A 12,955-nucleotide genomic window follows, 5' to 3' on the forward strand; every position below is an offset into this window, starting at 1 on the left:
ATATTGTAGGTAGAGCAAACCAAAGACTGCGATTCATTGGCAGAACACTTAGAAGGTGCAAAGGTCTACCAAAGATACTGCTTACACCACACTTGTCCACCCTATTCAGGAGTATTGCTGTGCAGTGTGGGATCCGCATCAGGTGAGACTGATGGATGACATCAAAAAAGTACAAAGAAGGGCAGCTTGTTTTGTGTTATCGCAAAATAGGGGAGAGAGTGCCACAGACGTGATATGTGAATTTGAGTGGCTACCATTAAACCAAAGGCATTTTTCATTGCAACAGGATCTTCTCATGAAATTTCAATCACCAGTTTTCTCCTCTGATTGCGAAAACATTCTGTTGGCACCCACCTACATAGGGTGAAATGATAATCATGATAAACTAAATCAGGGCTCGCACAGAAAAATTTAAGTGCTCATTTTTCCTGTGTACCATTCGAGAGTGGAGCGGTAGAGAGACAGCTTGAAGGTGGTTCATTGAACCCTCTTCCAGGCACTTCATTGTGAAGCAGAGTAAACACATAGATATAGATGTACATCTAGGGCCGCCAGGTTCATCAGATACAAATTCTACACATTATGTATACGTATGGTGTACATGTACAGTTACAATACATATTATTATTCATCACATGAAACGTAAATGTAACATTAGTATGGTTTCCAATAGGTCGTGTACAAAAAATCTTGCCTTTAGCTCCTTAACATAAAATCTCCAGTTATCTCTTTTTATTATTTTGACAAAAACTTAAAAATCCTTGGGCAACTTAAGAACAAACCTTCAAAAAAAAAAAAAAAAAAAAAAAAAAAAACCACATATATCCATTTCAGCACTGGTAAGTGTTCAGCAAGCAGAGAGTATCCGGTCCTACATTTGTAACCTTGCTGTTGTGGTTTGGTTGATATCATTGCCACTAGATATCATTGCCACTAGATATCATCTTTACTGTGTGCAGCTTTGGATACTCAGCAACAAAGAGCATTCTTTCTGACTCTTCTGTATTGTTCTCTAGGCAATGCTTTCAAAGAAGGATGGCTACAGTGATCCTGAGTTTGGAATAGAATTTAGCAGCTCAGAAAGAGCGAGGGGGAGGGTGTGATGTCACTTCATTAGAGACTGCAAGTAAGGACAGCTCATCAGTTGAGTGACAATTGCTTATCAATGCTTTGTGATAAATACATCCACTGTGATCCAGCCAGCTACTCTAAGATTTATCTTCACAGGAAAAAAAAAATGACTTCAGATTTCAGGATTTTTGGTCAAGATGTGTGAGTATACTTGGGATTTTAATACTGGGGCTCTTCGAAATTTTGTAACTCATTATTTTGAGCTTTAAAGCTATCTTTAGTTGTCTGTATGTAATGTCATTCATTATAGTATGTTTCTCATTAATACAAAAATAATTATTTTTTGGAACATATTTTTTTAAAATCAATATGTTAAGGGGTTAATCCAGTTTGCCTTCATTCTAGCCTGCTGTACAAAACTGTATTGTTCCATCATATATGGTGCTGTATTTACCCCAGTATCTGGAAATATGCTGCTGCAAAAATAAAACAGGAGAGAACAAAGCAATTTTTATAGGAATGTATTTTTAGGAACTATACAATTTTCGTCAAGAGATATGCAACATAATATATAATTAAACTAAATTTTGTTTTTTTTTAGGACTAAATGAAATTACAATACAAATGATGAAAATGAAACGTTATCTATCTGAATCATACTGATACAGACTACCCCTGTGCTTACAGCTTAGTCAATGAAGCAATGATGTACAACATCAAAATAAATAAATTAATGCCTCAAATGTCAATGAATTCATTGAATAACTTTATGATCAGTCTTAGAACGAAAAATCGTATGTCCAGTCACAGGAAAATATTTTTACATGCAACTGCATTTCGCGTGCCAGAAGTACCCCCATCTGTGCCGAAACTTGCTCCAAACAGCAAAATACCCCGAGAGCGACCTCCACGTGGAGGACAGATTTCCTTTCTGCCCCTCTTCTGCTCAGTGGAATAACTGATGGGCACAACACACTTCTCCGTGTTTACAGGAACTGCATTGTCAGTTCTAACAATCAACTGTTTCTGAAAACTTTCTTCAATATTATTTACATTGCTGTGTTTCCTCTGATACAGAAGTTTCTCATCATCACTTTCAGTAGGTGAGATAATGTCATTTACTTGTCTGTTCCCCTCTGTTACACCTGGTGGTACATCCTCAGTGTTTTCAACATTGCTAACACTCTCCCTGTCACTTTGCTGGACGTAAGGTACAAAGCTACCTTGCATGTGGGAGACCCTTTCCTCAAAGCTCTCGACAAGTTGTAAATTGTCATTCTTAGTCTCATTATTGGATTCTTTGTCCTTAGTGCTTTTCTTCCACCCTAGGCAGTTTTTGTTGTCTGAACTGTGAGTTACAATCTCTTTTCTCTGGAATGACTGGGAAAACTGGCCAGCATAATTAGCAGCATGGCCTCCTATAACATGCCTAGAGTTTAGCATTCCTTTGTTGCTGGTACCACGTTTCCACCCTGGAGAACCAGGGCCACTGTGGAAACTAACACCAGGGACATATAAAATCCCACCCCGCCCTTGGCCACTCCAAACACTGGTGTCTTCAGCAGGTTTCTTCGAACTGTCAGATTTTCTTATATTTGTCGTGTCCAGAAGCCTGCCACGGCCTCGACCACCCCAGCCTCCTTCAGAACCGCTGACACTGAGAAAGGCTCGTTGGGATCCATCTGGTTCTGAGGAGTCATCCGTAGTCGAATTGGAGCGCTGGGACTGTCGACGCATGTCCGCCCACGACAGATGGCCACCACGCCTGTTAGCACTACGTAAGGTCGATGGGGTCTGATTGGTGCCTTTGTTTGCACGAATGTTGCTCCTTTTACTGCCACGAAACCCCTCTACAAGCTCTTGGAGTCCACTTATATCAGTCTGTTTACCTGGCTGACTGGTTAGGTAACCAGTGCCCTGTGGAGAACTGGGAGCAGAGTCACCATACAATCCGCTGCCAACACTGCTTCCACTGATTTGTTCAGATCTGTAGATGGCATCTTTTGCACGACCGCGGCCTCGACCACGACCACGACCAAATTCAGGAACACCGCCCCGGCCTCGCCCAAAGTTACAGCCAGAGCCATGGCCAGGACCAGGTCCAGGTCTTCGGTGATTACCAAGGTTGCCTTCATCTCTCTCTTTAGTCATCACTCCAGTGGAAGGCTGTGAAATCGAAAGAAATAAAGTGCAAAAACTTGTTCACACATAATTAATACATTACAAATAGCAACGTGGACTGTAGACATAATATGAAATAAACTATCACGTTCTAAAGCAGAACAGAAGCTAATAGGAGATACTCATAATGACATGAATTGACTAATTGTGAATTCAAGCTCTTATATTTTTTCTGATCTCTGTTTGAGGGGGTTTACAAAATCTGAAATCTCCGAATATTTTAAGCGAAAATATGGAAATCTTTATTCCACTCATGAGAAATTATAAACAAAATATAAGGAGTCAAATGAAAACCAAACATGGAAAGTAGTGAAAAAACTGTATTATTTCGAAAGTAATAGCCATAACGTAATATATCTATCTCACTGTGGGACAAAATGTTCAATGTCTTCATGAAAAAATTTTCACAGTTTCCCACTGAATCATGATTGTAACCAGGAGTGGTTTTCTTTGTCCAAATCATATTGACGGCCATGAATGTATTTCTCCTGGGACCCTAAAATATGGAAAGCAACCCCTCACACAGCCTCCATGCAGTCCCAATCTCCCCCTTGTGGTTTCCATATTTTTGAAGCCCGGAAGAAAGACATTCATGGTTGTCAGTTTACTTCAAATGAAGAGATGTATGACTGGGAATAATCAGGGTTACGAAGGCAACAGTTAAGATTTTTGGCATCGAGAAATGATAAATATGGTGATGTGGTGAGTAATCCTATCTGCGAAGATATCAAATGCTCCGCCCCTACCCCCTAGCTCAGTACACAGGAAGTAGGTGAAGTGCATAATTAAATTTCTTTTGGTACAAGTTATATTCTCCTGTATAATGAAATACTAGGAAACAGGAAAGTGATTTTTGTGAGTGTAAAGACTCAGTAATTATTTAACTGAAAGATTAATTTTCGTAATTAGTCTGCATGGGATATTTAATGAAGTTATTGCAACATTGTTTATCTACATAGTGAATATCATTGAAATACACGAAAAAAACTCAAATTAGTTACAAACTACTGCGTGCACACACTATTCAACATGTAAATGTCACTGCAGATATTCGGATTTGGGTTATGACATGTTCGACATGCCTGTCATCATTGTCGACGAAGTGGCGCAAATCAATAGAGAAATTCAGCATTACTTGCTGAAGTATCGGAATATCTATGCTGTCGATGGCATCCTGAATGGCTGTTTTCAGCTCAGCAATGGTTTTTGGGTTTACTGCTGTACACCTTGTCTTTGATATAGCCCACAAAAAGGAGTCGCATGTGTTCATATCCAGAGAATATGGCGCCCAATCGAGGCCCATGCCAGTGGCCTCTGGGTACCCCAGAGCCTAAATGCGGTCCCGAAAGTGGCCACCTAGTACGTCAAACACTCTCCTGTTTCGATGTGGTAGAGCTCCATCTTGCATGAACCACATCTTGTCGAAATCAGGGTCACTTTGGACACTGGTGATGAGTTTATCTTCCAGAACCTTGGCGTACCGTTCGGTAGTCGCCGTGCCATAAAGGAATATCGCACCGATTATTTCGTGACTGGACACTGCACACCACACAGTCAACCGTAAAGGCGAAAGAGACCTCGATCGCGAAATGTGGATCCTCAGTCCCCCCAAATGAGCCAATTTTGCTTATTGACGAACCCATCCAAATGAAAGTGGGCTTCGTCAAAAAACCAAACAGTACAGATAAATTGGTTGTTCTATTCAGCCACCGCACTGGTACCTTTCCGAACCCGTCTCAAAAAGAAAACGCACTCTACTTTTTTTCCTCCATTTTATTATTTCATTTCAGTATCCGCTTCACGGATTATTACTATTTTTTCCTCAGTTTGAATACCGTTATCAGTGGCATTTCCTTGATCTCGATTACTTGCCCATTAACCATCGGTATCCAGGCAATCGTATTGTTTATTATTATTATTATTTGCTTTCGTTATGCTGCGCAAAACTTCGCTTCACAGACAATTTCGTATCGCGAGCGGTTAACACTGTGATATTGTCGCAGAAGGCGAGTAGCACCGTGGTGTAGTGGTTATGATACTAAACTGTTGCTTCCTGAATGGCGGTTTTCAGCTCAGCAATGGTTTTGGGGTTACTGCTGTACACCTTGTCTTTGATATAGCCCACAAAAAGGGTCGTGAGTTCAAAACTCACCTGTACTGTACAATTTTAATATCTATAATCGGTTTGAGTACATTCTAGAAGTATCCACAATGTCAAGAATCATTGTACTGGAATGTTCTGTAGCTGTATATATACCGTATGTGTTCTGTCGGAGGCAGTTCGCTCCACGCTCTTGTATGTGCAAGTGTTGAATAAACCTTCGTTAAGTGAAGTTAGCGTTCGTCATTCATCTCATTACACCTCCTCCTACGTGAGATTATTCTGGTGGAGGCGCAGGGTACTGGAACTTGCGATAGCGCACATTATCGACGACACAGTGGCTCCCATCGGGCCACGACAGAGCCGCCGTTTACGTGGCGAGAAACCCGAGCTCGACCCATATTCAACAGATCGCAATCCATCGGAGACAGAAGAAGAGGACGTCACGCTGACAGCAACTGTTTGCCACCACAGGAGACATCCTTCTGGGTTCTCTGGTCACGATGGCCAAGATCCAAACAAGTGGCTGAAGGTATATGAGCGTATAGTCAAATCTAACAAATGGAATGACACTGTGTGTTGGCTAACGTATTTTTCTACTTGGAGGGCACTGCCACGCAATGGTATGGGAACAGTGAGTAGTAGTTCACAAGCTGGGAAGTATTCCAGGCGGAACTGCGCAAGTATTTCGGCGACACACGACAAGTGCAAGGCTCAAGATCAAGTGAAGGTCACAGCGTCCCGGAGAAACTGCAGCAGCCTACATTCAAGACGTCTCGGATCTGTGTACAATAGTGGAGCCTATAATGAAGGAGGGAGGTAAAGTTGAACATATCATGAAGGGTGTTGCTGAGGACATGTATCATGCACTACTACTGAAGGAGATTTCGACAGCAAATGACTTCATAAAATGATGACAGTATATCGAGACAATGTATCAAGAAATAATTACATGCAAAAAGTTTGAACGGCTTCCTAACGTCGTATCGATGTCTGTGATGGAGGAAGCAATTGATTTCACAAGCGTCCTTCGTTAGATAGTGAGAGAGGAAGTTCAGAAGGCACTTGGATTGCACGGTGAGAAAATAAACCGAGACGCTTCAAGAGGTCATAAGGGAGGAAGTGGAACGGACAATGAACCCACTCTCTCGTCCTTCATTTCCTTTTAAAACGGTGAAAAAGCCGAGACCCAGGCGGAGTTATGTTCCTACAATGCCACATGAGGAACCTGTTTGGGCACCAAGGATGACTCACGTCTGGAGGACCCAGGATAACCAACCAGTATGTTTCCACTGCGGAAGACCGGGACATGTGGTGCGCTATTGTCAAGAAAGGTGGTGGATATTTGATGACGTCCATGTCAGAAGACAGCACAGACTGATCTTAGCCAACACCAACTCCTGGTCGACAAAGATGAACAAGAAGATGTGGGTGCAGGACGACGTAGGTCACCATCGCTGCAAGCTAGCAGTTGGAGAGGGCGCTTCCCAACACGCCGATCAAGGTCTCCATCGCCGTTTAGAAGCTCCAGCCGATCACCTAGGCGCCGCAACCTGGAAAACTAAAGGGTGCGACCTTCCTTGGAGTGAGGCCGCACAAGCGAATAATCCTCCGCCGTCAATCACTACAAAATGATAGAAAACTAGGCCGATATCCTCATGGATGGCCGACCAGCCCAAGTTCTTGTGGACTCTGTAGCATCATAGTCATTCATTTCGGAGAAGTACCGTCGCCAGTTGCAGAAAACCGTATTCGTCGACAGCAAAAGTCTCTGCTCAAGGTGGCTAATGGGAAACATGTGAAAACTACAGGAAGATGTACCATTCATGTGGGTATAAGTGGCCATACACAGCCCTTAGAATTCATTGTCTTAGAAGAGTGTAGTCATGACGTCATTCTCGGATCGGACTTTTATAAAAAGGCTTCTCAGGCAATTATAGATTGTGGTCGCTCGAAGATTATGCTAGACGAGATGAGATACTGTGGACAGGAAGATGCGCATCCGAGTGTGTGGAGACTGTGTGTACTGGATGAAGTGATCATTCCTACAGTCAGCGCTACAAAGGTAACTGTCAAGTGTCGTAACTTAGTCATCCTAGCCTCTGTCGTCACGCTTATGAACGGGTTCGGTTAATTGTGGATAGTTAACTGTCGCCGAGAAACGCAGATCCTTCCAAGACGCATGTGCATAGCAAACACTGAGCCGTTAACTGTAGAAAAGCTGGGCATCATAGAAACTTCCCATGCCGAGCCTGTGGGCGAAATTAGCCCTACCACTACGAAACAAGATCTTCTAGCTCGACTGTTACCAGCTCTCACTAATGAACAACAGAAGAAGCTACTTGCCATTCATGAAGAGTTCTCTGAATGCTTCAATCCATAGATGAAGATCAAATTTGACAAATCGACGGTGAAGCACCGAATTAGCACTGGAGACCATCAACCAATAAGCCAGAGAGCATACCGTCTGTCAGCAACGGAACGTCGAATAATTTGCGATGAGGTAGAGAAAATGATGAAGAATATCATTCAGCCTTTGCAGAGCCCATGGTCGTCACCAATGGTCCTTGTCAGGAAGAAGGATGGCAGTTGGCGCTTTTGTGTTGATTACAGGAAGCTTAACAAGATAACTAAAAATTATGTTTACCCTCTTCCACAAATTGACGATACACTAGATTGTCTGAAGGGGACTAAGTTTTTCCCAACCATGGACATTTATTCGGGATACTTCGATGCGAGATGCCTTTAATAGGTTCCACAACGAAACATTGTCTCGAAATTTGGTAGAAAATCCGAAGAAATTCTGGTCGTATGTAAAGTACACAAGCGGCAAGACGCAGTCAATACCTTCGCTGCGCAGTGCCGATGGTACTGTTCTACATCTACATCTACATGACTACTCTGCAATTCACATTTAAGTGCTTGGCAGAGGGTTCATCGAACCACAATCATACTATCTCTCTACTATTCCACTCCCGAACAGCGAGCGGGAAAAACGAACAGCTAAACCTTTCTGTTCGAGCTCTGATTTCTCTTATTTTATTTTGATGATCATTCCTACCTATGTAGGTTGGGCTCAACAAAATACTTTCGCATTCGGAAGAGAAAGTTGATGACTGAAATTTCGTAAAAAGGTCTCGCCGCGACGAAAAACGTCTATGCTGTAATGACTTCCATCCCAACTCGTGTATCATATCTGCCACACTCTCTCCTCTATAACGCGATAATACAAAACGAGCTGCCCTTCTTTGCACCCTCTCGATGTCCTCCGTCAATCCCACCTGGTAAGGATCCCACACCGCGCAGCAATATTCTGAGGACGAACGAGTGTAGTGTAAGCTGTCTCTTTAGTGGACTTGTTGCATCTTCTAAGTGTCCTGCCAATGAAACGCAACCTTTGGCTCGCCTTCCCGACAATATTATCTATGTGGTCCTTCCAACTGAAGTTGTTCGTAATTTTAACACCCAGGTACTTAGTTGAATTGACAGCCTTGAGAATTGTACTATTTATCGAGTAATCGAATTCCAACGGATTTCTTTTGGAACTCATGTGGATCATCTCACACTTTTCGTTATTTAGCGTCAACTGCCACCTGACACACCATACAGCAATCTTTTCTAAATCGCTTTGCAGCTGATACTGGTCTTCGGATGACCTTACTAGACGGTAAATTACAGCATCATCTGCGAACAACCTAAGAGAACTGCTCAGATTGTCACCCAGGTCATTTATATAGATCAGGAACAGTAGAGGTCCCAGGACGCTTCCCTGGGGAACACCTGATATCACTTCAGTTTTACTCGATGATTTGCCGTCTATTACTACGAACTGCGACCTTCCTGACAGGAAATCACGAATCCAGTCGCACAACTGAGACGATACCCCATAGCTCCGCAGCTTGATTAGAAGTCGCTTGTGAGGAACGGTGTCAAAAGCTTTCCGGAAATCTAGAAATACGGAATCAACTTGAGATCCCCTGTCGATAGCGGCCATTACTTCGTGCGAATAAAGAGCTAGCTGCGTTGCACAAGAGCGATGTATCCTGAAGCCATGCTGATTACGTGTCAATAGATCGTTCCCTTCGAGGTGATTCATAATGTTTGAATACAGTATATGCTCCAAAACCCTACTGCAAACCGACGTCAATGATATAGGTCTGTAGTTAAATGGATTACTCCTACTACCCTTCTTGAACACTGGTGCGACCTGCGCAATTTTCCAATCTGTAGGTACAGATCTATCGGTGAGCGAGCGGTTGTATATGAGTGCTAAGTAGGGAGCTATAGTGTCAGCGTAATCTGAAAGGAACCTAATCGGTATACAATCTGGACCTGAAGACTTGCCCGTATCAAGCGATTTGAGTTGCTTCGCAACCCCAAGGTATCTACTTCTAAGAAACTCATGCTAGCAGATGTTCGTGTTTCAAATTCTGGAATATTCCATTCGTCTTCCCTGGTGAAGGAATTTCGGAAAACTGCGTTCAATAACTCCGCTTTAGCGGCACAGTCGTCGATAACAGTACCATCGGCACTGCGCAGCGAAGGTATTGACTGCGTCTTGCCGCTTGTGTACTTTACATACGACCAGAATTTCTTCGGATTTTCTACCAAATTTCGAGACAATGTTTCGTTGTGGAACCTATTAAAGGCATCTCGCATCGAAGTACGTGCCAAATTTCGCGCGTCTGTAAATTTTAGCCCATCTTCAGGATTTCGCGTTCTTCTGAACTTCGCATGCTTTTTCCGTTGCCTCTGCAACAGCGTTCGGACCTTTTTTGTGTACCACGGGGGATCCGTTCCATCTCTTACCAATTTATGAGGTATGAATATCTCAATTGCTTTTGCTACTATATCTTTGAATTTGAGCCACATCTCGTCTACATTCGCATAGTCAGTTCGGAAGGAATGGAAATTGTCTTTTAGGAAGGCTTCTAGTGGCACTTTATCCGCTTTTTTAAATAAAATTATTTTGCGTTTGTTTCTGATGGATTTGGAAGAAATGGTATTGAGCCTAGCTACAATGACCTTGTGATCACTAATCCCTGTATCAGTCATGATGCTCTCTATCAGCTCTGGATTGTTTGTGGCCAAGAGGTCAAGTGTGTTTTCGCAACCATTTACAATTCGCGTGGGTTCGTGGACTAACTGCTCTAAATAATTTTCGGAGAATGCATTTAGGACAATCTCGGAAGACGTTTTGTGCCTACCACCGGTTTTGAACAAGTATTTTTGCCAACATACCGAGGGTAGGTTGAAGTCCCCACCAACTATAACCGTATGAGTGGGGTATTTATTTCTTACGAGACTCAGACTTTCTCTGAACTGTTCCGCAACTGTATCATCGGAGTCTGGGGGTCGGTAGAAGGAGCCAATTATTAACTTAATTCGGCTGTTAAGTATAACCTCCACCCACACTAATTCGCACGGAGTATCTACTTCGACTTCACTACAAGATAAACCACTACTGACAGACACCAACACTCCACCACCAATTCTGCCTAATCTACCTTTCCTGAACACCGTCTGAGACTTCGTAAAAATTTCTGCAGAACTTATTTCAGGCTTTAGCCAGCTTTCTGTACCTATAACGATATCAGCTTCTGTGCTTTCTATTAGCGCTTGAAGCTCAGGGACTTTTCCAGCGCAACTACAACAGTCTACAACTATAATTCCGACTGTTCCATGATCCAAGCACGTCCTGTAATTGCCAAGCACCCTTTGACATTGCAGCCCATCCCGCACTTTCCCGAGGCCTTCTAACCTAAAAAACCGCCCAGTCCATGCCACACAGCCTCCGCTACCCGTGTAGCCGCCAGCTGAGTGTAGTGAACTCCTGACCTATTCAGCGGAACCCGAAACCCCACCACCCTATGGCGCAAGTCAAGGAATCTGCAGCCAATACGGTCGCAAAACCGTCTGAGCCTCTGATTCAGACCCTCCACCCGGCTCTGCACCAAAGGTCCGCAGTCGGTTCTGTCAACGATGCTGCAGATGGTGAGCTCTGCCTTCATCTCGTAAGCAAGACCGGCAGCCTTCACCAAATCAGATAGCCGCTGGAATCCAGAGAGAATTTCCTCAGATCCAAAGCGACACACGTCATTAGTGCCGACATGTGCCACCACCTGCAGCTGGCTGCACCCTGTGCTCTTCATGGCATCCGGAAGGACCCTTTCCACATCAGGAATGACTCCTCCCGGAATGCACACGGAGTGCACACTGGATTTCTTCCCCTCCTTAGCCGCCATATCCCTAAGGGGCCCCATTACGCGCCTAACATTGGAGCTCCCAACTACCAGTAAGCCCACCCTCTGCGATTGCCCGGACCTTGAAGACTGAGAATGATCCTCTGAAACAGGGCAGGCGGCTGCATCTGGCTCAGCCAGAGACAGTGCCTGAAACCGGTTTGTGAGACGCACCGGGGAGGCTTTCTGATCAGCCTCCGGGGACGCCTTTCGCTGCCTGCCACGCCTTGGAACGACCTCCCAATCAACCACAGGCGAGGGCTCAGCCCCACTGCGGGCAGCAACCGGGGCAACCACAGCGGCAGACCGATCTGGGGACAGACGGGATGAGGTTGACATCCCCGTGATACCCGAGTCCGGCTCCCCACAGTGGTGCCCATTGGCAACAGCCTCAAGCTGCGCGACCGAAGTCAGCGCCGATTGCAGCTGTGAGCGAAGGGATGCCAAGTCAGCCCTCATCCGAACACAGCAATCGCAGTCCCTGTCCATTCTAATCGATGTTTAACAACAGTTACTGAAACACGAGTCGGTGCCTAGATAACGCAAGCGGAACACACAAAGAATGTATCAACTAACCTGTACAAATGCCTAACGACTGCGCTACAATCTGCTGAATTTACGATTACAGTAACTAAAACTCGAAATTGCACCTCCTATACGAAACTCACACGCAATTTAAATAAGAATCTACGAAGTAAACACTAAAGCGCGATGCTACAACTGTCAAATACTATAATACGCCCGAAATATATGAATTAAACAATGCAAGTACCCAAAAGCACGCAAAGAAATTAATTAAACTATCTAACAAATAAGTAAGCTAGGGTTATACGACTTGCTGCAGCGGCTGCTTATCCAACGGCGGCAGGGAGCACACTGACTGGCCAACCGACGACTGCGCCGCTAAAGCGGAGTTATTGAACGCAGTTTTCCGAAATTCCTTCACCAGGGAAGACGAATGGAATATTCCAGAATTTGAAACACGAACATCTGCTAGCATGAGTTTCTTAGAAGTAGATACCTTAGGGGTTGCGAAGCAACTCAAATCGCTTGATACGGGCAAGTCTTCAGGTCCAGATAGTATACCAATTAGGTTCCTTTCAGATTACGCTGATACTATAGCTCCCTACTTAGCACTCATATACAACCGCTCGCTCACCGATAGATCTGTACCTACAGATTGGAAAATTGCGCAGGTCGCACCAGTGTTCAAGAAGGGTAGTAGGAGTAATCCATTTAACTACAGACCTATATCATTGACGTCGGCTTGCAGTAGGGTTTTGGAGCATATACTGTATTCAAACATTATGAATCACCTCGAAGGGAACGATCTATTGACACGTAATCAGCATGGCTTCAG

The 12,955-nt window shown here is 44.0% G+C and overlaps 1 protein-coding gene across 1 annotated transcript in view; it reads right to left on the reverse strand.

Moving 5' to 3' along the window:
* Nucleotides 1-1,576: 1,576 nt before the first annotated feature.
* LOC126335439 (uncharacterized) overlaps nucleotides 1,577-12,955 on the reverse strand; it is an 81,443-nt gene continuing 70,064 nt past the window's right edge. The window contains exon 2 of the mRNA XM_049998721.1: nucleotides 1,577-3,237. Within this exon, the coding sequence (XP_049854678.1) occupies nucleotides 1,876-3,237 (1,362 nt within the window). The 3' untranslated portion in view covers nucleotides 1,577-1,875. The remainder of the gene's footprint in view (nucleotides 3,238-12,955) is intronic.

This window comes from Schistocerca gregaria, chromosome 2, assembly GCF_023897955.1.
Source record: "Schistocerca gregaria isolate iqSchGreg1 chromosome 2, iqSchGreg1.2, whole genome shotgun sequence".
Lineage (NCBI taxonomy): Eukaryota > Metazoa > Arthropoda > Insecta > Orthoptera > Acrididae > Schistocerca > Schistocerca gregaria.